The sequence below is a fragment of the Branchiostoma floridae genome, chromosome 12 (genome assembly GCF_000003815.2).
Source record: "Branchiostoma floridae strain S238N-H82 chromosome 12, Bfl_VNyyK, whole genome shotgun sequence".
Taxonomy (NCBI): Eukaryota; Metazoa; Chordata; class Leptocardii; order Amphioxiformes; family Branchiostomatidae; genus Branchiostoma; species Branchiostoma floridae.
In genome coordinates this window covers 18,587,851-18,607,632 of record NC_049990.1, presented here as the reverse complement: position 1 = coordinate 18,607,632, position 19,782 = coordinate 18,587,851, and the positions used below count along the sequence as shown (strand labels likewise).

Genomic DNA, 19,782 nt, shown 5'->3' with positions numbered 1-19,782 from the left:
TATTCGGTAACCTTCAAGAGATTTGAATTTCAAAGTACATGTATAATGTATTACCTAAGTAGGAATCAATGGTCCTCAACTCTGCTGGAGTTAAAGTGTATTCCTTAAACTGGAAGTCTGCAATGGACAGGCTTGGAGGGATGGCCTCCACAGGCTCATCTTTATCTATTGAAAAGAATAAAACTCTGATAAATACACAAACAACCAAACATGTAAGAAAAGAAATCCTGAAAGAAGTGGCTTCATCCTTTTGAAATATTGCGACCCATAATATGAGATTTTCATACTTTTGGTGTTAAAATAGTAAAATTGCAATTGCGTAATACTATGTGAACGAAAACTCTGTGATACCCCTATGTAAAGGGGATCAGTCCAAAAATACATCCTCTGAAATAGGACTTTGTCATAATCACCAAAGTCCAAAATGGATTTGAAAAAATCCCCCCTCCGTACAAGAAAGGACTCTTGCAGCACACCCCATGCAACATTGCAAATTAGACCAGTCCAAAAAATAATCCCACTGAAAGACTTTGACATACTGGAGTAGTCACCAAAGTCCAAAAATGAATTTTAGAAAATGCCACCCTCCGTGCAAGAATGGACTCTTGCAGCACACCCCAAGAAAAATAAATAGAAATATACATTTTCAGTCAAAAATGGACGAGAACAAAAAAATAACTAATTTTTGAAGTGATCTATGTAAAAAGTGTTGATGGGGTCCTGTCCAATGCACCTCTGTGCCAAATTTCAGGTCATTAGGGTACCCCAAATATATATTTTTGTATGGATTGAAATATAACAATATATTTCAGCATACCTATGTTATGGCTGAACTATACTCAAGATGTGTGCATAATTTTACGTATGGCAGCCAAAGGAACCATCATACAGCACTGCCTTACCGTCACATGCATTCTGAGCATCCCGGATCTCTTGCTGGCTCAACGCATAGTTGTATATCTGAAGACACGACATTTTGCCTGTAAAGTACAACCAATTAAATGTGTTTCATAATCACATTTCAGCGAACCACTAGTGCCTTACGACAAATTGTTCATCTCATATTGGAAAATTACTGCTATGTACCCAGAGAGCAATCTGGTTAGAATGGGCATAGTTTACAACTAATGCAATCAAGTGATCGGTATAGATTTTGTAAGTCAAGGACGCACGCCTAAAATGGTCTGTGTCACCTGTAAGGAGTAGGCCACTTTAGCAAATGTCCTCTAGACGTAATAGCATATTCCGAACAATTCACTTACCAGTGCCACCGGATGCACTTAGTCTTGTACTTTCCTTTGTTCCACCAATAGCTAAAAGTCACAACTTCTGACAAGTTGTACTCAAAGGTCTTAACCACAAATGGAAGTCAAATGTTCGTATTGTTAGGGCCTACCTTAGGGTCAGCCTTGCCACTTTTTCAACTACATGTATCATGTTGTCTGTCTTAAAGTTATGTTGAGGAGTAAATAAGGCCACACTGATTTTATTTGTTGTTTCTCGGATTTCACGACCCTATTTTTTCCGATTTGAAATGAAAACAACTAATTTTTGAAATTGATGGCCACACCTCGTGTTGACAAATTTCACAGCCTCTCCTTTCTCAAATTAACTATGGGCCTCAAAGTCCAGTAGCTGTACGTGCCTATTTTGGACGGTACGTTTATAATTTTTGTTCAAACTTTGGACTTTGCTACCAGGGACCCCCTCAATTAACTGTCACTTGAGTATTAGCCCCTCAATCTCTCCCACCCCCGACTTTTTGCAAAAGTTTTTGTTTATCGATTTTTCGACCGACCGATCCAATTTTTTTCTGAAAAAAATAAAAAATCTGAGAAGCATGAAATTATATTGGTGTGGCCTAAATGTGATAAGTAATCAGGTCTGATTTTGCTACAATAGTTTTGCTAGACACAGCTGCAGTGACTATCGCTAGCTTGATTAAATAAATTACTTGCCATTGAAAGGTACTGAGTGTGCACGACTGTCTGCAAGCCTGATGGGATTCGCTGTGCTGTGTTCCAGTTGACCAAAGTTTGTGCTGCCGATATTGATACCATCTTTCCAAAGCTGTACCTGCCCTGTTGCGTAGTCGTAGGTAACCCCAAGAAACATCCATTGCCCTTGAGGCAAGTTACTTGTCGATTGAAAGGCGCGGTTGGATGCGGCCTGAATACTGTCAGCAAGAACGGTTGGGATAACGGTTATATATGTTGCCAGAATATCGACAAGAAGCTATCCGTGTGTGAAAGAACGTGCAAACAATGTACGTCAAATGTAGTGAAAGACGAAACACATTTTATGTCAAACTCTTCTTTCTGTGATCACGAAAGAAAAGAGCTGTTTGAAGAGGCCACCAAATTCCACCCAAACTTCCTCACACTCACTGACAAAAAGAAAACAGTTCTCCTTTTAACATCACAAAACCCACACATAATAGAAAAGGTGGGATCTTTCGTCCTCCACTGTCTTCAAAAAAGGAGTCAAACCCAATAACCCAGGATCTAGTGTTAGCTTTTACTAGCTTTAGACTGGAGTAGACACTTGTGATATTGTTTCTTTTACACTGAATCTCTTATGTTACCTGCAATTAGCCCACGGGCAAGAATTTGCAATAAACACTCGTTTACTTATTAATATCTCAACGCCAACATGGATGATATTCCACAGGCTGTATCTGTTCACCTTGAAACTTGCAAAATACACCTTGATACAATATTTTTCAAATCCAAGTAATATAAACATTCGGACGATGTGTATCCCATGCAAATCATATATGTACCCAGGTAAATCTAATGTAAAATCATAAGTTTGAACATCAACTGGGCCTTGTCGTCTTTTTATGATGCTAGGCATCTTCCAATGATTCCACATCTCTACAGATATTAGAATATAGACACTTCATGGTACATACTCGGTGAAAAGTTGGCGGTCCGGCCAGATCCAAATATGTGTCCCTCGCCCAGGGCTTCTATAGTCCAACATGGAACTACCTCCAAGGTGGTAGGCGAACAGCAGTACAGTGAAGGATCTTTTTACATCCAACTCTCCATTGTTGGGAATTTCTGTCAACAAAATTGCAGTAAAATTTTATGTAAGTGTCATGCTGTGTCCAATACACTGATATTGAACTGATCTACGATATATTGAGCAGACTGCCCTAGGGAACACTAACGAAGTACTGTAAATGCAGAATCATTCGCGGTGGTTTAATGTTCGCGGTTTTCGCGGTGGTCGCTTCATCGTGAACGTAAAGCCACCCCGAACATTTTTTTCATGGCAGTAACAGACTACAGTGCATGTTGCTACCGCGAACTTAAAACAACCGCGTAAAGTAATTTTCCCCCTACCACGAAATTAAATCCCCGCGAACGTAAATGCATTTACAGTAACCAGCAGAACACGCATATGAAATCCCACATCGAGCCATGACATCGAAAGAAAAATTTCTGTCCTGTGCTTCTCAGGTTTGAATCAGCGATTAACAAAATAAAGTAGAGATAAAGCAACGATAATAACGGTTTCATCGCTTCTCCAGCTAGTTTTGATATAAACTTACTAACCTATGTAGGATTGACTATTTCCAGCAAAGTTGAATGCTGATTGAGCTTCGCCATCAGGTCCCTCTGTCAAAGTTGTTCCTACAGCCACGCCGTGGTTGCCTCCTCCACTGATGTCATCGGCGAGATGTTCTGCATTCAACGGCCAGAAACCGACTCTTCTGGGAACAACTGTGGAGAAGAAAAAAAAAACATTGAACTAGAAAGGCCGATATTTGCTTGATAGGAAATACAGCTTATTTCAGCCATCTTCCTCTTCATGCAACAAATCACCCATGTGCGAAAATAGAACACTTCTCCTTAAAAATCACTTTCTAATCACAGTTTAGCCCAAAAATGAATCCTACAAAATTCCCCAATGCAAGAATGGACTCTTCCAGTGCACCTCATGTGAATTTGCACAATAGACCAGTCCAAAAATACTCCCAGAAAACATGGCTTTTAGAATAAGAAACCCAGTCCAAATTGAATTTAGCAGAAAAGGTGCACGAAAAGGAATTATAGACCAGTCCAAAAACATTTCCGCTAAAAATGGAATTTTCAATCATAAACTTGTCCAATTCCCATATACCAAATTCCAGATCAGTAGGCTATGTCATGACATAGGAACCCAAAATCTACATATTTGGTCAAAATGGTAAAAATATCCCAAATTTAACATTTTTAAAGTAGTACACCAAAAGAGTGAGTTCTGTGGGCACATTCATGCCAAATGTGGGCACATTATGCAGACCAATACCAAGTTTCAGATCATTTGGTTTTGATGTAAAGGCACAGGAGCCAAGAATATACATTTTTAGTCTAAAAAAGGCAAAAAATCCCTAAATTCAACAATGTTAGCAATGTTTGACAAAACAGAAAATGACATACTGTCCACACTTGTCCTACTTTACCTTCATACCAAATTTTAGGTCATTTACATGTAGTCATAATACAAGGGCATTGGAGTAAAACATATGCATTTCTTATAAGTGACTTTGATAATAATGTTTAACGTTTTTTTTCCAGCAAGATGTACTTAGCTGATTTATTCTAACAGTTCATTCTTAGTGATTTATAAGTTGCAGTAGGCAATTCACAAGTTGTTCAGGGTCAATTTTCAGGACCGAAACCAGGGACACAACATTTTTCCAATGCCTTATTTACTAGTACAAGCCCCTTGACTCACCGCTTGTCTTACACTTATACCGTGCTGCTTCAATCTGTCCTGGAGTCATGGCATAGTTGTACAGCTGTAGACAGGCGATTCGACCCGCGAAGATCCGCCCATCTCCGTCCTTCATCGCCACGCGGATCGGGTACTGAGTTTTGACTTCTGCAACTCCAGCATATATTTCATTGACTAGCTGAGCGTTGTTCCAGACGGATGCCATTCCCGTGACACTGTTGTAGGATCCGCCCACGTAATTCCAAGTATTCTGATTCAGCACATTCACAATAAGGAAGGGGGAATCATTGTTGCGGTTCCTTCCAACAACCCTAAAGACAAGTCAAAATGTTAACTGTAAAGAATGTTCTTCCTGTATGTGACTTGCTTATCGCCAATAATTTTCTTTATAGATATCATGATTGAACAGTCTAAAGGGTCTGAGCTATAAACAGAAGTGGCTGCCAGCTCTCTTGGTTCTGGATATGATGTTCTTGAATAAAGTACACACTTTTTAAACTTTTCAAAATTGAAAAGGTGCTACAAGTTGTTGCCAAAGTTGGGGCGTGTGTACTTTATTTGAAGTTATTGTACAGACAAATGGTAACAGAGCCTAAACATACACAGTTGTCTTACCATTGAAGGAACTTATAATTTAAACATGGTTTACATAAGAGTGACATTTGCATACAATTCTTATAAGTATAGTGACTTTAATTTTGATATAATGTTTATTATAACTGTTTTTTCAGTGAGATGTACTTGCTGATTTGTTCTACCAGTTCATTCTCAGTGATTTATAAGTTACAGCAGGCAAGTCACAAGTGTGTAGAGACAATGACATAATTGGAGATTCATGCAAAATAACATGGGGAAAACATCATATATAATTTTTCTTAATTTATCCAGTTCAAGGTCTGTTAAAAATTGGTGGAGTTGGGGTATGTTATCAATTTGTCTGAGACTTGCCCCAAATCAGGGGTGCATACTTAATTGGAAAAAAATATGGTATGCATATATGCTATTTATTTTATTTATTTATTTATTTGCCAATGATACAACTCATTACACGGATCTGCCAAGGCAGCTTTGGGCTGGTAGCGGCAGATCCACAGAGGTTTGTTATTTGGAGTTTCCGTCTCCTAGGAGGACTTCCGACCAAGGATGCAAGGGGTTCCTCCTACCCCTGACTCATGTGTCATGGCGGGTGCGTCATGCCCGAACATGCCCCTATGGCCTTTCACCACCACAAAGGCCTGTCACTGCCACTAGCTGCAGCTATGTACTCATTTACACCTGAGTTAGGTGAGGAAAGTCGTGTAAAGTGCCTTTCCCAAGGGCACAAGATCGGTGACACGGCAAGCGGATTTGAACCCGGGACCTCTCGGGCCTGAGACCAACGCGCTCCCGATCGTGCCACGCGGTCCCACCTTTTTCTACTCCTGCAGTCGTTTACCACAATGCCAATGCCGTCCGAGAAAAGATTTACTATAAAGATGTAAAACACTGTAAACGTACCGATGGGTCAGTTCCTGTGGTCCTGTCTGAAAAAAATGGACTCCCCAATCATTGCCGTTTGTGATATAGGAGAAGATCGGCCCGGCCGCACCAGTAGGATATATGTGCGCCAGTACGGTGTGGGAGTAGCGCACATCCAGCCTGCCATTGTTGGGAATGTCGAGGTAGGAACCCACAGTCCCTGAAAACAGGAACGCTCCATCGGTGTCTCCAAACGGGCCTGGTGCTAACAGGGTTCCTCTTGCTACGGCGTCATTTCCATTTCCTGTTACGTCTGATGCGCCAGACTCCACGTTTAATGGCCACAAGCCTACTAGTTCAGCTCCTGTGGACATAGGAGTGTTGGACTCATGTTAACTAACGCTGGGGGTAACCTACATGTATATCAATTGGCTTTACAAGGCGTTTACGGAATACCAAGTCGATGATGGATGTTGGTTTCAAACTGAAATATTTTGACAACAATTTCAAACCACCGTCTATCAACATGATATCACAAGATACATATACCGTTTTTAAAACAACAGACTTTGGTTATCCTGTGGATAAAGGAGACCTAAGCTTTACAAGCATGAATGAATAACTTTCCCTTTGCCACTTCATACGTCTTGCCGCTTCGAATTCTCTCATTAAAAGTTACAGTATGTTGCCCATACATAATTCATATACCTGTGCTGCCCCCCAAGGGGTAGCCTTCCTTTAAATTCTGGATGAGTCCCCCATTTTCTGCCCTAGTTTGTATACAAACTAATGATAACATTGATATTTAACAATAATCACGTAAGAATACACTACTTACCCTTCACTGATTCACAGATGAAACCATGTTTATCCGAACAGGGCGCGTCGTTCCACTTATCCCTAAGATGGGTTGTACTGAATGTTGCCGGAAAGAAACCCCCACATTCCTCGCTTCCAACGTTAGGTTCTCCGGCGCCCCAGTTGGTGTAACCCAGCGCTCCTCCATCTACGTAAGTCCACGCTCCACCCCTACGGTCCAGTCCAAAATAGAACCCCATATCCACGTTCACTGCATTTTTCAAAGCGACGAGGAAGTCATTGGTGATGTCGTCCCGAGGTAAGGCAAGAGTGCCTGCTTCTGCTTCACAGGTCGCCAAAGCCTCATCGAAGGTCTTCTCTGTGTCGTAGGCACGGTAACACCGGCCAGTATGCGAAAGGTATGAGTAATCATTCTGACATCCTGCGGTCAAAAAGAAATGATAATTTTTCATGGTTAGTAAGTGATTTTTTTCTTCATTACCCTTGTCATATTAAACCATATGATGACAGGGACACTGAATTACAGTAGCATTAAGAATCATATCCTGCATGTACAATTCATATCAATCCAGCAACATACATAAATAATTTATATAGCTGCAAAAAGATATAATATATATAGATGAAGTATCTTTTAATGCATACCTGAGATCTGGCATACAAATCCGTAAGTGCGATCGCATGGTACATCATTCCACTCATCCGAAGGTGGGATAAATTGAGCACAGTGCTCTGCCCCCAAATCATTACTCGGCTGATTGACTTTCCAGTTGGTATAGCCGGATGACGCTAGGGTTTGGCCGTCCTCAAATACCCACTGGCCTTCGCTGTCAACGTCAGTTAATCCCAGCCAGTGATTTTCACCTCCGAGATCGAAGATAAACGCGTTGGTAGCACTGTCCTTTGGCATGGCCAACAGCCCGCCGTCTGAAGCGCACGTCTGTCGAGCCTCGGCGTACGTCTTCTCCTCAGCAAAGTGCTTGTAGCAAATTCCGTTAAAACTGACGTAGTCTGATACTGGACATTCTAAAAGCAAAATTGGTAAAATATCTTACTAATTAATAACAATATATTTGATGTGATGGATTTGACTAACATAGACTGTTCAATGCGCATAAGACAAATGAATTTTTCAGTACTAGTTATAGAAGATATAGAACTTTCTTACAATACAATAAAAAATTATTATAATTCTGTCATTACTACATAAACTACAATATACAATAACTAACTGTTAGGATATGTCTCATTCAGCTTGCCAATGGGTATCATCAGTCTCATTATGGTAGAGTAGAAGTCAGATAATTGCATAACGGATTAACGCTCACTTCTGCATAACTTCTCATTATTGCACCAGTTGGATAATTGCACGAAACACACGTCAGGCAAATAGGCTGTGCAATTAATGGCTTCTACTGTGTAATCGTCAAAAATCATAATACAAGATAAGGATTTTGCGTTCCATAAACAAACCTCTTTCATCTCTTCCTATCATCAATGTCGTTTCCATGTCATAAGTCAGTTGACCAAAAGACGCAATTTCCACCCCAGCAGCCTCGATGCTTCCTACTATGAGTGTCGCCCCTTCGTCTGATCCAACAACCTGTGCACACAAAAAAACGATATAGGAGAATTCTTTTTTACACAACCAGCAGTTATTTAGTACATTTGCTTACGTTTTGATGAGAAGTTTATTTGCAAGTTGTCGATGTCTCTCCAGTTAGAAGCTCTGACACCTTCGTCAGAGCTTCTAACTGGAGATCTGCTTCTCACCGCTATATGTTGCCGATGTATGTCTTGATGCACCTACATCAGCTACATACATCTATAGCAGTGAGAAGCAGATCTCCAGTTAGATGCTCTGACGAAAATGTCTGAGAGACATCGAAACGTAAGCAATGTAACTGCTGATTGTGTAAAAAAGAATTCTCATATATCTTATATTCTGATGATGAAACCATCATGACATCAGCAGTGGATTGATGCTTATTTTAGCCAAACATACACAAAAACCAGGGAGCAATGTCTTCATGACGACCGTCATTTTATGATTACTCATGATATGCTACCGGGGTAGTAGGGCTTGTCATGTCCCTTGTGAATGCTCTAAAAGCAAAGTCATGTCCAACACTACCCAAAAAGCGGGATCTACCAATAGCAATTACATGATAATGGTAATAGTTGCTTTTGGCATTTGATGCTTGAGACTAAAATTATCTGACGTATGTAGGATTTATTGCTACTGTTAGGCAACTATTTCCAGATGTACCTGTCTGACTTAAGTAGTATCTACTAGTAGTAATATTACTACATGTAGTGCCAGTATACCCGGAACATAATCTTGTAATAGCAGTAATAACTGGAGTTAAAGACAAAAATGTATAGATGGCTCATTACACAAAAAACACAGGAAATTTATACTAGCACCATGTATCGCCATACACATCCATTACCCCGATTTATCCAGTATATACATGTATCATCACAATTATCACACAGAGATAGGATTGAAGTACAAAAGCTAATGAACATGTTGATTACCCGAATCTCAGTCCATGTTCCAAGTGTTATGTTTGCCTTTGCCTCGTACACGTTTCCTTCCCTGCTCGCCATAGTGAGGACCAACTCCTGCCTGCCAGGCTGGTACACAAGTCGGACTCCCCTGCTGGTTACCGGGGACCACTGGCCCATATTACTGATGATCGTTCTACTGCTGGCATCGCCATCACATTGTACCTTGAGCCAGAACGCAAGGCTGAATCCACGGGCACAGTAAACAGTGCTGCCGACGCATGACATATACCTATAGAACAAAACAACCAGGAAATACAAATCAGCATTATTGAAAATTGATGCATTATTGAATGTCATGTCCAACAGTTGTATAAAATAATTTGTGCATCCAATTTACATGGAACACAGAAGCATATTACATCTGTGTATCATACACAAGTCGATGGACGGTGGTTTCAATAATTTCAAACTATTGCAATTTGAAACCAAATTATGTCAACTTACTGTCTTTAAATACCTTGTTTATAAATACATGTACAACGTATAACTGGCAGATAAAAGAGAACTACATGTAGTATTAGCCTAAGAGTTCTATAGGTAGAATCCGACATTAAATGTATTATGATCATATGAAAAAGAAAAACAAAGAAAATAAGAGATATGATACAAATCTGTCATAATTATTGTGCTCTCAATCTTCTAGTCAATAAAAAAGTGTTACCCAATTTCCCCCCTCTATCAAATAGCTATTTCGATTTTCCATCTGTCCTTACTTATTTCCACAGTTCAAATATCCTGTAGTCCCCAGCATATGTTGACCAGCTGTAGTTGTTGTGACGTTCCCAATCGCTCGACAGGTTAGATCACCATTCTGGTGAGATTCGTTTGGCTTCTCTATCTGTAACTTGTGTTCTATTTCAGCTGGGGAAACAATGAATGAACGAATTGAATGAATGAACGAAGGAAGGAAGGAAGGGAGGAAGGAAGGAAAGAAAGAAGGAACGAAGGAACGACGGAACGAATGAGTGAAGGCCTTTATTGCATGTTTTTGCCCCAATGGGCTAGTCACATGGTAGAAACCACATACATGAAACAATGGGAACAATTATATACATTTAGATGTACATGCATATGAACCTATATCCGTCTGGGTACTCTAAGAGTTGTATATATCAACTTCCTCTCGCTTCTTGGTAAATGGATAAAAGTAGCTCACTGTACGGTTGGTTAGAGTTGCAATAAATTGATCATGATTTAGAGGGATGAGCAAAAGACAAATGAACCTGGAAGACATTTAGAAGTCTAGTGATTTCGTGGACATGACCTCTCTTAATTATCAAATTTTTCATTCTCAGTTGCATCATATACATGTAGTTTGTATATACATTGTATAATGATTAAGAACATGCTAAACATAGCATGTATTTAACACTTGTCGAAGAAAGCACCTTGATGTATATGTTTATAACCATATATTTATATTTATTTATTTATTTGCAAATCCATGCCCGTAGGCTAATTGCAATGATACAGACAGTAAAAAGTAACAAGTAACACGTCAGCTATCTATGTACATGGTTCTACATTCTTTACTGGGAGGTTTGACTTCTTTGGAGGCAGTGGCTGATGAAAAGTCCCACTTCCTTAGTTAATGAATAGTGGGTTCTGTGATTTTAACAGAAATATAGTTTTTTTGAGGTCTACTAACTGATGAAAAGTTGGAAAGATTGTCTTGATTGTGTCAAAAAGGTTGTTTCTTTCGTCCTCATTGGGGGCATTTACATATAATATAACTAAAAGTTTCTCATCTGATACACAGTTGAACATAAGCATTCAGATCAACTTACAAAGTAGATGTTCGGGAGGAATCCATCTCTCGTAAAATATAATCTGGTCGAATCCTACTGTACTAGAGATGGGTTGTTCTCCAGTTGGACCAATGAACAGCCAACTATCCGTTTCCACGTTGACCTCTCCTACGGATGTACTGGTGACATCAGCCACTTCGATCCCGTTGACACCTCTGGAGAAAAAAATGGAAAAAGGTCACATTGATACAATGAATGTTCTTTAAATTTTATACAATATTGTGTTGAAATATTGGTATGCTGTATCTGGGCTCGAAATACCATCTGCATAAGAATGCAGGTTAATGCAGGTAAAATTAGAGCTGTGCAGGTATTTCTGGTGTCCAAAGTCCTACTTATATCACTACCTTGCACAATGTCTAACCAATGTCCATGGAAGTAACAAGGTACTACTATGTAGTTGTCATATAAAATCTCCTGGACATAGTTTCCCTGGATCAAGTACGGATTTTGGACACGAGCAGGACTAGTTTAATAAAGAGGGGTGTTAAGGAGGCAACTGAATGTACGTCAGAGCACATCAACCCTCACTGAACCATGACGGTGGTAAATTCAGTCTTCACGCCACTTTTGATTCGCTTTTGACGTCACTTCCGACTCCTAGAACGTCAGTGCAGTTATTCAGCCCTCTAATGAAGGTCAACGAGATCGATTGAAAATTCATAGTGAGTGCTTTCCTTTTGTTGCAACAAAGCTCAAAGCCGTTCAACTATATATGGGAGCTGCACATTAGGTCCTACTTACCCCTACTCCGCAGGAGGGGCAGAAGATCCACACAACTCTTGACCTAGTTATCCCAAGTCTTGCGAGAACTAGCCTAAGGTCACTCTGTCATGAAGATGGACTGATAGCCATCAAAAATTTGGAGGTATGTGTGCTTACCTTTAATAACAGTCACTGATTGATGACAATTCCATTAACTGTGAACATACGTGACTAATGAATCTCTTCAGCAACATTCAACTATGGATTCTACCAACACAAATGAGTCTTCATTCGAAGATAAACTGTACTTTTTATACTTACATCACTGCCTTTCCGTTCCCTGTACGCCCAAAGGAAATGTGAGACCACCAGTCGTCCGGTAGGGTTACGAATGCCTGATACATTGTATGGTCAACAGTCATCTGAAGTCGAAAAGTTTTTCTGCTGGCACTTGGGGTAGTGAAGAGAAATCCTGGATGTGCCGCATTGTTATCTGTAATAACAAAGAAATGGTTTTTAGAAAAAAGTGTTAATGCAATAAACAATTATAACTAGTCTGTCTGTAGCTGTTCGGCAAAGTAAAGCAGTTGAACTTCATACCAACATATCAAACCAATCTCTCCAGTTAGAATTACCAATCATTATATGTAGAGTCCATTCCAAGACACCATGAGGGTTTTTAGGCGATATTTATAATTAGTCTGAATTATTTTGAATAAAAGAATATCTGAGCCACAATGATTAAATCATTTTCAAAAAATTGACTAAGAAAATACTTATTTATTTGAATTTCTTTGAATATTTTAGAAACATTTTGAAAGTAACTGTACAAAAATATCTTTATTTAGAATAATTGTGAAACCTCTCTGTGATTATTTCACATTTACAAATATTTATAAAAAATGGTAAACCTGGCCAAATGGTAAAATTAGTTTATTGCCCCCATAAAAGTAAGCCCTATTGTTGCATCTGTATATTTTTAGATTTCACTGCTGAGCACTGGTGGGTCCTTTGTGGTCCATTGATGCATGGCACCCAACCATACTTTGCAAGGATGTGTGAATTGCTATCTTCCCAGCCCACCGAACCATTTACAAAAAATGGTAGAAAATGGTAGAAAATTGTAAATAATGGTAGAATGCTATTATCATTATTTAGAAACCATTAGAAGTATCCAATTCCACACCATGAATATTTCCAAAGTTTTACAGGACCAGGGAAATATTTATAAAGTTGAAACAGTGTTAAAAGTATTTCTGAAGTATCAAATAATTACAAAACTTTAAAATCAATTCTAAACAATGGCAACAAACATCCGCATGGTGTCTTGGAATGGACTCTATGTATAAGAAAGTTTATTTTCAACTTTATGCCCAGGGCTACCTGTAAGGCCTACGTCACATTTCCAACCTGGGGCCCGGCCGGGTTTTTTGCGGAAACGAAAAATTAAAGTTTATACCAATGAGTATGCACAAGGCATGCTGTTGAGATTTCTGGTACGTTTTGTCTTCTTGTAGTCTTTTATCTCGTACTTTTCGTATCCCAAAGCTGCCTGGCCGGGCCCCTTTGTGGAAATGTGACGTTAGCCTATATAGAAGTACATTGTAAAAACTTATGTGTGACAATGGACAATTGATTGACATTATCGTAGCAAATTTTACAGACTAAACACGTATTATATACTAGTGACGGCTAAATCTCTAGACAAGTTGTGTTTGACTTCTGCATATGGAAGCAGAGGAAGATGCCCCACCAATGATTGAACCATTGGGTTCTGTGATTTTTACGGAAATATCGCACTATTGGCCGCTTTGTTTGATACAACATTAGCTCACCAATTGAATACGAAACTGTAGTAAACCTATGTTGTAAGGTGCAATTTTCTCTTTGTAATACGCGTACAACATGGTAACTTAAAGAAATGTTCAACATCACACTAACCAAGTCCGATACCAAGGAGGTCAATGCCGTCGCCTGGTACGGTTGAAAATGAAGAAGTCTTCCCGGGGTTGAACCAGAAATAGGTCGAATACCCGGAGTCACAGAATGTTTCGCTTGCTATACACTGGCTCATGGTGCTTCCACGTTCTGATTCCATCCTCCCTTGACCGATGCGGAAACTCGCAGCACTGTTCTCCCAACCCTGAAAAGACATGAAGGACCATCATCATAATTTTATTTTTAATAAAAGGCGCCTATTCCAAGGGCATCAAGGGCATTCATTTTGTAGTTATAAAAGAGTTAAGTTGACAACGGCACATGTTAATGGAGTGACTATGACCATCTTGCATGTCCATTCTATCTCGATTGATGACTGCATGTATACGGGCTGTTGACATACATCATGCAAATAGGGGCCTCATGTACATATCAATACATGTGGATATATGTTACATGAGGATATGCTTCCATAAGACATTCCTGATGTAACTAAGTTGTGTTATTATCTGGCTAGAGAAGATCATCAACATTTTATAGTACGTCACTAAAAAAGGCGTGCATGTCATTTGGTGAAGGTATGAGGCTGTGGTCATTTAGTTTTAATATCAATGGCTGATTTACAAGACATATATAAATTACACAGAATACAACACGGGGTACTCCATATTGCCCGAGGTATGGCCCAACCGCAGATAGGATTAAGATTGCCAATGACCGTAGGGCAATCCACCCCACGGGAGGGCTGGGACCAAGGGTGATATGGAATAAATCGTGTTGTGTTTTATTCATATCATGCCAACCCAAGGAAACTCATTGCACAAGTTTACCTAAAAAAAAAAAGAGCAAAAGACATCAATGCACTGATCTTCTTCTTTTCTACTGCTCAGCCCCCGTAATGGGGATAAATAGCAGTGTGCATATGCAGTGTTAGTAACAGGTGATAATGCCATATACACAACATGTAAACATAGGGAAAACAACTTTGTCAATTCAAACAAATTAAAGTATCAGGCAAAGGAACGAAACTATTGTTCGAGTTTTACACAGCAGCGCAAGCAAGCGAGTTTGAATCATTCCAATCGAAATATGGAGCTCCGGGCCGTACCATAAAATATAGACCGGTCAGAACACTGATATCGAACGTAAATACAGACCGACTATGATATAAGGTAATATATATAATAATCTTTATTGACACGACAAAAGTACAGCGACTTTCGTAAGGTCTACATGTATAACAACTACTTACAGTACAACTAAACACATATATATGGATATCTATAGGTATGGATATATATATATAACATATATATATATATATATATATATATGTTATATATATATATATATATAACAAAGACATTTGACTGGTAATAAACTATGATTTACCTTGACAAGGTTGACATCACCGAATACAGTCAGTGGTGCATGTACGTAACGTCCAGCTATGCCACCAGCCACTCTTTCATCCATGGGAAAATGGTAGTACATCTCTAAAGAAAAAGATCACAAAATCAATAGTTAGTCTTCCTATGACTTATAACAGATTCCTTAAGTCCTTTGTCTCAGTTAAATGACCACTTGACAGTCATCATAGATTATATTGATCTGTGAAGTGTAAAGCTGAATTTAACAAGGATCAATATATTGGTAATGTTCAATGTTGAAACACTAGATGGTAATATTAGATAGATTAGAATCAAACTTGCCCAATGATTATTAGAGGTACACTGTGTTGCTAGGATACTAAACAATTCTGAAGTCTGAGACCTATAATTTTCTATTGGGGAACAGATTCTACATGTCGTTTGACATTGTATCATTATGAACAAGCAGTATGATGTCATCACAGGCTGTTATCTATATAATGTGAAGCTCAACACCCCACCGCCTTTTACCTCCCCAACTGAAAACAGGTAGTACATTAATTTTGTGTACACCTGGGTGGAGTGAGGAAAGTCGCGTTGAGTGCCTTTCCCTAGGGCACAAGATCAGTAGCATGGCAGGGTTTGAAACTACGCGTACATGTACATGTAGGATGTCATCTCTGGGTTCTGGCCCAAACACATTGCAATCACACCACACAACCCCACCATAGAATCCTTTGTAGGGTATTGTAAAAGAAAAAGCCCTTACTTGTTGTTGCTGAGATAGTCAAGGGATTCCCATCTTGAGTACCCGACAACACACGCAAAGTGACATTATACTGAGTGTTTGTGTGCAGGATTTCAAAAGTGACCTGTGGGGGATGATATACATATTGTTTTGGTTATTAATAGACAGCATATTATAACAAGCTAGTAAACTTTGTAAGGCTGTCTCAAGCCATTTATTTCCAAAATTGACCTTTATCTGGTCTACTTTGAGAGATTTGCAAGAGCAACAGGCATATTCTCATTTTTTTAAATACAGGCCTTTACTTGTATGCAGGATGAAACTATTATACGAGGTACATGTATCTACAAAGCACCATCTGGTTTAGTGTTCTATTGTATAAGACTCAATGGAATAATTTGGGTAATCACATTGACATTTATTCAGAAATATACATCATTGAAGTTAACATGTCTGATCGCTTGGTACAATTTTATATTGTGTATGTATATTGTACATTGTATGTATGTATGTACTATGTAGAAAATCCCCTTGCGGTTTTAATCATTTAATATTAACTGGATATGTCATACATGACGCAAAGTTTCATAATCACATTGACACTGTTAATATGAAAAAAATAACTTTCTTACCGTTCTCTCATCCAAAGGGGTTAGCGAGACTTCAGGGTTGGTTCCATGTTCTGGCATAATGCTGACTATGTACTGGGAAAAAAGTCCACTAGAAGGGGGATCCCACACCACGGTGAGCGAGTACTCTGCGATAAGTGATACTCTAAAATTTTGTGGACTTTCTGGCCCTGCAAAACAGAAAATCAAGGAATTCAAATCTCAGATTTCCAACACAAATCTGGACACTAAAGCAGAGATCTAGAAGGCTGCACATAATTAAGCTATAATTGCCTTTTAATAGTATCCAAAGGTGATAATTTTTTTTTATATAGAATATCTATTAATACAACACAGTGCATTCCGTATCACCCGCGGGAGGGCTGGGACCGATGCAAAAAGTGTTACAACAGCAATGTTCCAAGTGAACATCCAAATCAGGTATTCGAATTTTTGACTACGCCGCGATTGGATTATTCCATGGAAGCCTGTGTGATACAACCTCGAAGCCTGCGTGATACATATAGAATACAACACGGGGTATTCCGTATCACCCAAGGTATCAGCCCGACCCGCGTGAGGGCTTAGACCGAGGGTGATGCGGAATACACCGTGTTGTATTTTATTTATGTCATACCCACCTGAGAAAACCCATGTTTTGATGCAAAATGCGCCAGAAGTTGAACAAATTTGGTGCCCTCGAACAAAAAAATGTTGTAACAGCAATGTTCCAACGTCCGAATCAGGTATTCGAATTGCCAATCATGCCGTATTCGGCCCACTCGAAACGGTTCGATTTACTCGAATGGAGCCTGTGTGATACGCCTTTCGAACCTGTGCGATACGGAAGCGTACGGCCCGGTCCGGAACACCCGTATCGAACGTTTTCGCGTCACAGGTGTGACATAAAGCTTTTTATCACACAGTCCAGAACACCTGTATCAAATGTTATCGCGGCGCAGGTATGACATAAAGTATGTTACATAACATCCATGGTGTGACTTATATTCACACTTACATGTCGTTTGTTTCAGAGAAACTGCCTGCCTTTTCTTCTCTCCCGAAAGAGTTAGGACTGTCAGCTCGTACTCGCAGCCTGAGTCCAGACCTGTAACCTCAACCTAGGTGACAAAATGATAATCCATTTTAGCCAATAGTAATAAGAACTTACTTCTTCTAACAGAATGCCTGCTGTGGTATTAAGAATTGGAAGATATTCTAAAAAGTCTGAATCAATATCTCTCTCATTTCCAATTTGCCTGTCATGTAATATCCTCAATATACATTTGATCAATGTTATCATCAAGATTGCAAATAATGTGATTAGCCTAAGAGCCATGTGGCCAATTACATCACGTTCATTATATTAAATGCACGATTACAGACTACAATAAATACACTAGAAATCTACTCAGCACCACATTTTCCTACAATTTATCATGTCTACGTGTGTACGGGATGTACAGACCATTACTCCCTCGACGGACAAAGTCACGTTTGCAGAACCTTGACACTCGGTAATGGCGGTTACTCCGTAACCATCTGCATCTCCCTCAGCAGCATCCCATGATAGGGCGATCGAAGATGATGTCACTGCAATGACCTTTACAGCTGTTGGAGCCGCCGGAGCTGGAATGAAATAATTAGGACATTTGTTTTCATGCACCGCTTTTTCTTACTGCCACCAACAGTCACACTAGAGGAAGACCTGCATACAGGCATGTAATGTTGTGCCCCACAAGGGGTTTTCCCTAGAAGTGTCGGAGATAGAGAAGAAGAAGACAGCAAGCAAGTGAACTCTTTCTAAGGGAGTACATGAAACCATATACACCAGGGCTCTATAACTATTTATGTCATACCTGGGCCGTGAAAACGTTCAATACAGGTGTTCCAGACCATGTGATAACTTTCTGTATCACAGAGCTTCGAAGTTGTATCCCACAGGCTTCCTTCGAGTAAATCGAACCATTTTGAGCGGGCCGAGTGCGGCATAGTTGACAATTCGAATACCGGATTCGGACATTAGAATAATTGCTGTTGCTACAATTTTTGGTTCAAGGATACAACATTTTCTCCACTTCTGGTACATTTCATGTGTTTCATGTGTTTTCTCAGGTGAGTATGACATAAATACAACACGGTGTATTCCGCATCACCCTCGGTCCCAGCCCGACCGCGGATCGGATCACCCTCCGGCCTTTGGCCGTAGGGCGATCCTTCCCGCGGTCGGGCTGGTACCTCGGGTGATACAAAATACACCATGTTGTATTCTATATGTATCCCTTAATAGAGACAGGGGACGACATAAATTTTCTACAATTAATGAACCACTGTTCGCCAAGGCAATTTTCCATCTCGTTAACTGTCGTCACCTTTCAAAATGGTCGTTGGTTTTTATTTTTACTAGAACAATGTGTCACTTAAGTATTAGCATGCTCTTCCAACACCGTTGTGTTTCATGGCAAAGTTGATTAGGGTCAGGTTAGGTTCAGTCTTGTTACGTAGTCTTGCAAAAAGTTATGGAACGCCCGGACAAGGCAAATCAGCTATATGGTGACGATCATTCGGTAAGATGACGACTGTTAACCTGTCCTTAATCCAAATTCAGCATGCAAGTAATGGGTTCAAGTTGCACTAAGTCGAATTAAGTACTTTATTCGAGTCGTGGATTGGTAAATGAAGCTCACATGGCTCTTTCTTTTCTCTGAGAAACAATCTATCGATTTTGTCCGTAAAATATGGACGCCAGCTGACTGTGTCACTGATAAAACTTACCCAGTTTCATAACTTACCTTCTTGTATGGACTGTGCAAGTGCCTGGACGCTTTAACCCTTTATAGACAAAACTGAACATGATACATTAAAGAATAGTTAAAACAAACTTACATATTCGTTTGGCTTCAGTGACAACCAGGCTGGTTGCCAGATAACTGTCAGCGCCACTGACGCTGGTGATTGAGACATTATATTCTCTTCCTGGTACAAGTCCACTGGAGAGTAAAGGACAATAATTATGTTCTATTTCA

At 39.6% G+C, this 19,782-nt stretch overlaps 1 protein-coding gene across 1 annotated transcript; it reads right to left on the bottom strand.

Annotated features, from left to right (window-relative positions):
• Positions 1 to 1,950: 1,950 nt before the first annotated feature.
• Positions 1,951 to 19,740, bottom strand: LOC118427106. Its single transcript, XM_035836741.1, has 19 exons — positions 19,643 to 19,740; positions 18,225 to 18,385; positions 17,775 to 17,877; positions 16,781 to 16,947; positions 16,170 to 16,272; positions 15,423 to 15,526; positions 14,034 to 14,235; positions 12,414 to 12,585; positions 11,367 to 11,542; positions 10,293 to 10,440; positions 9,547 to 9,808; positions 8,479 to 8,608; positions 7,651 to 8,031; positions 7,025 to 7,426; positions 6,226 to 6,550; positions 4,729 to 5,039; positions 3,564 to 3,731; positions 2,915 to 3,065; positions 1,951 to 2,176 (listed from the first exon to the last, which is right to left on the bottom strand). Exons 2-19 carry the CDS (start codon positions 18,225 to 18,227, stop codon positions 1,951 to 1,953), a joined length of 3,534 nt encoding a protein of 1,177 aa, XP_035692634.1. The 5' UTR covers positions 18,228 to 18,385; positions 19,643 to 19,740.
• Between the last annotated feature and the right edge of the window lie 42 nt (positions 19,741 to 19,782).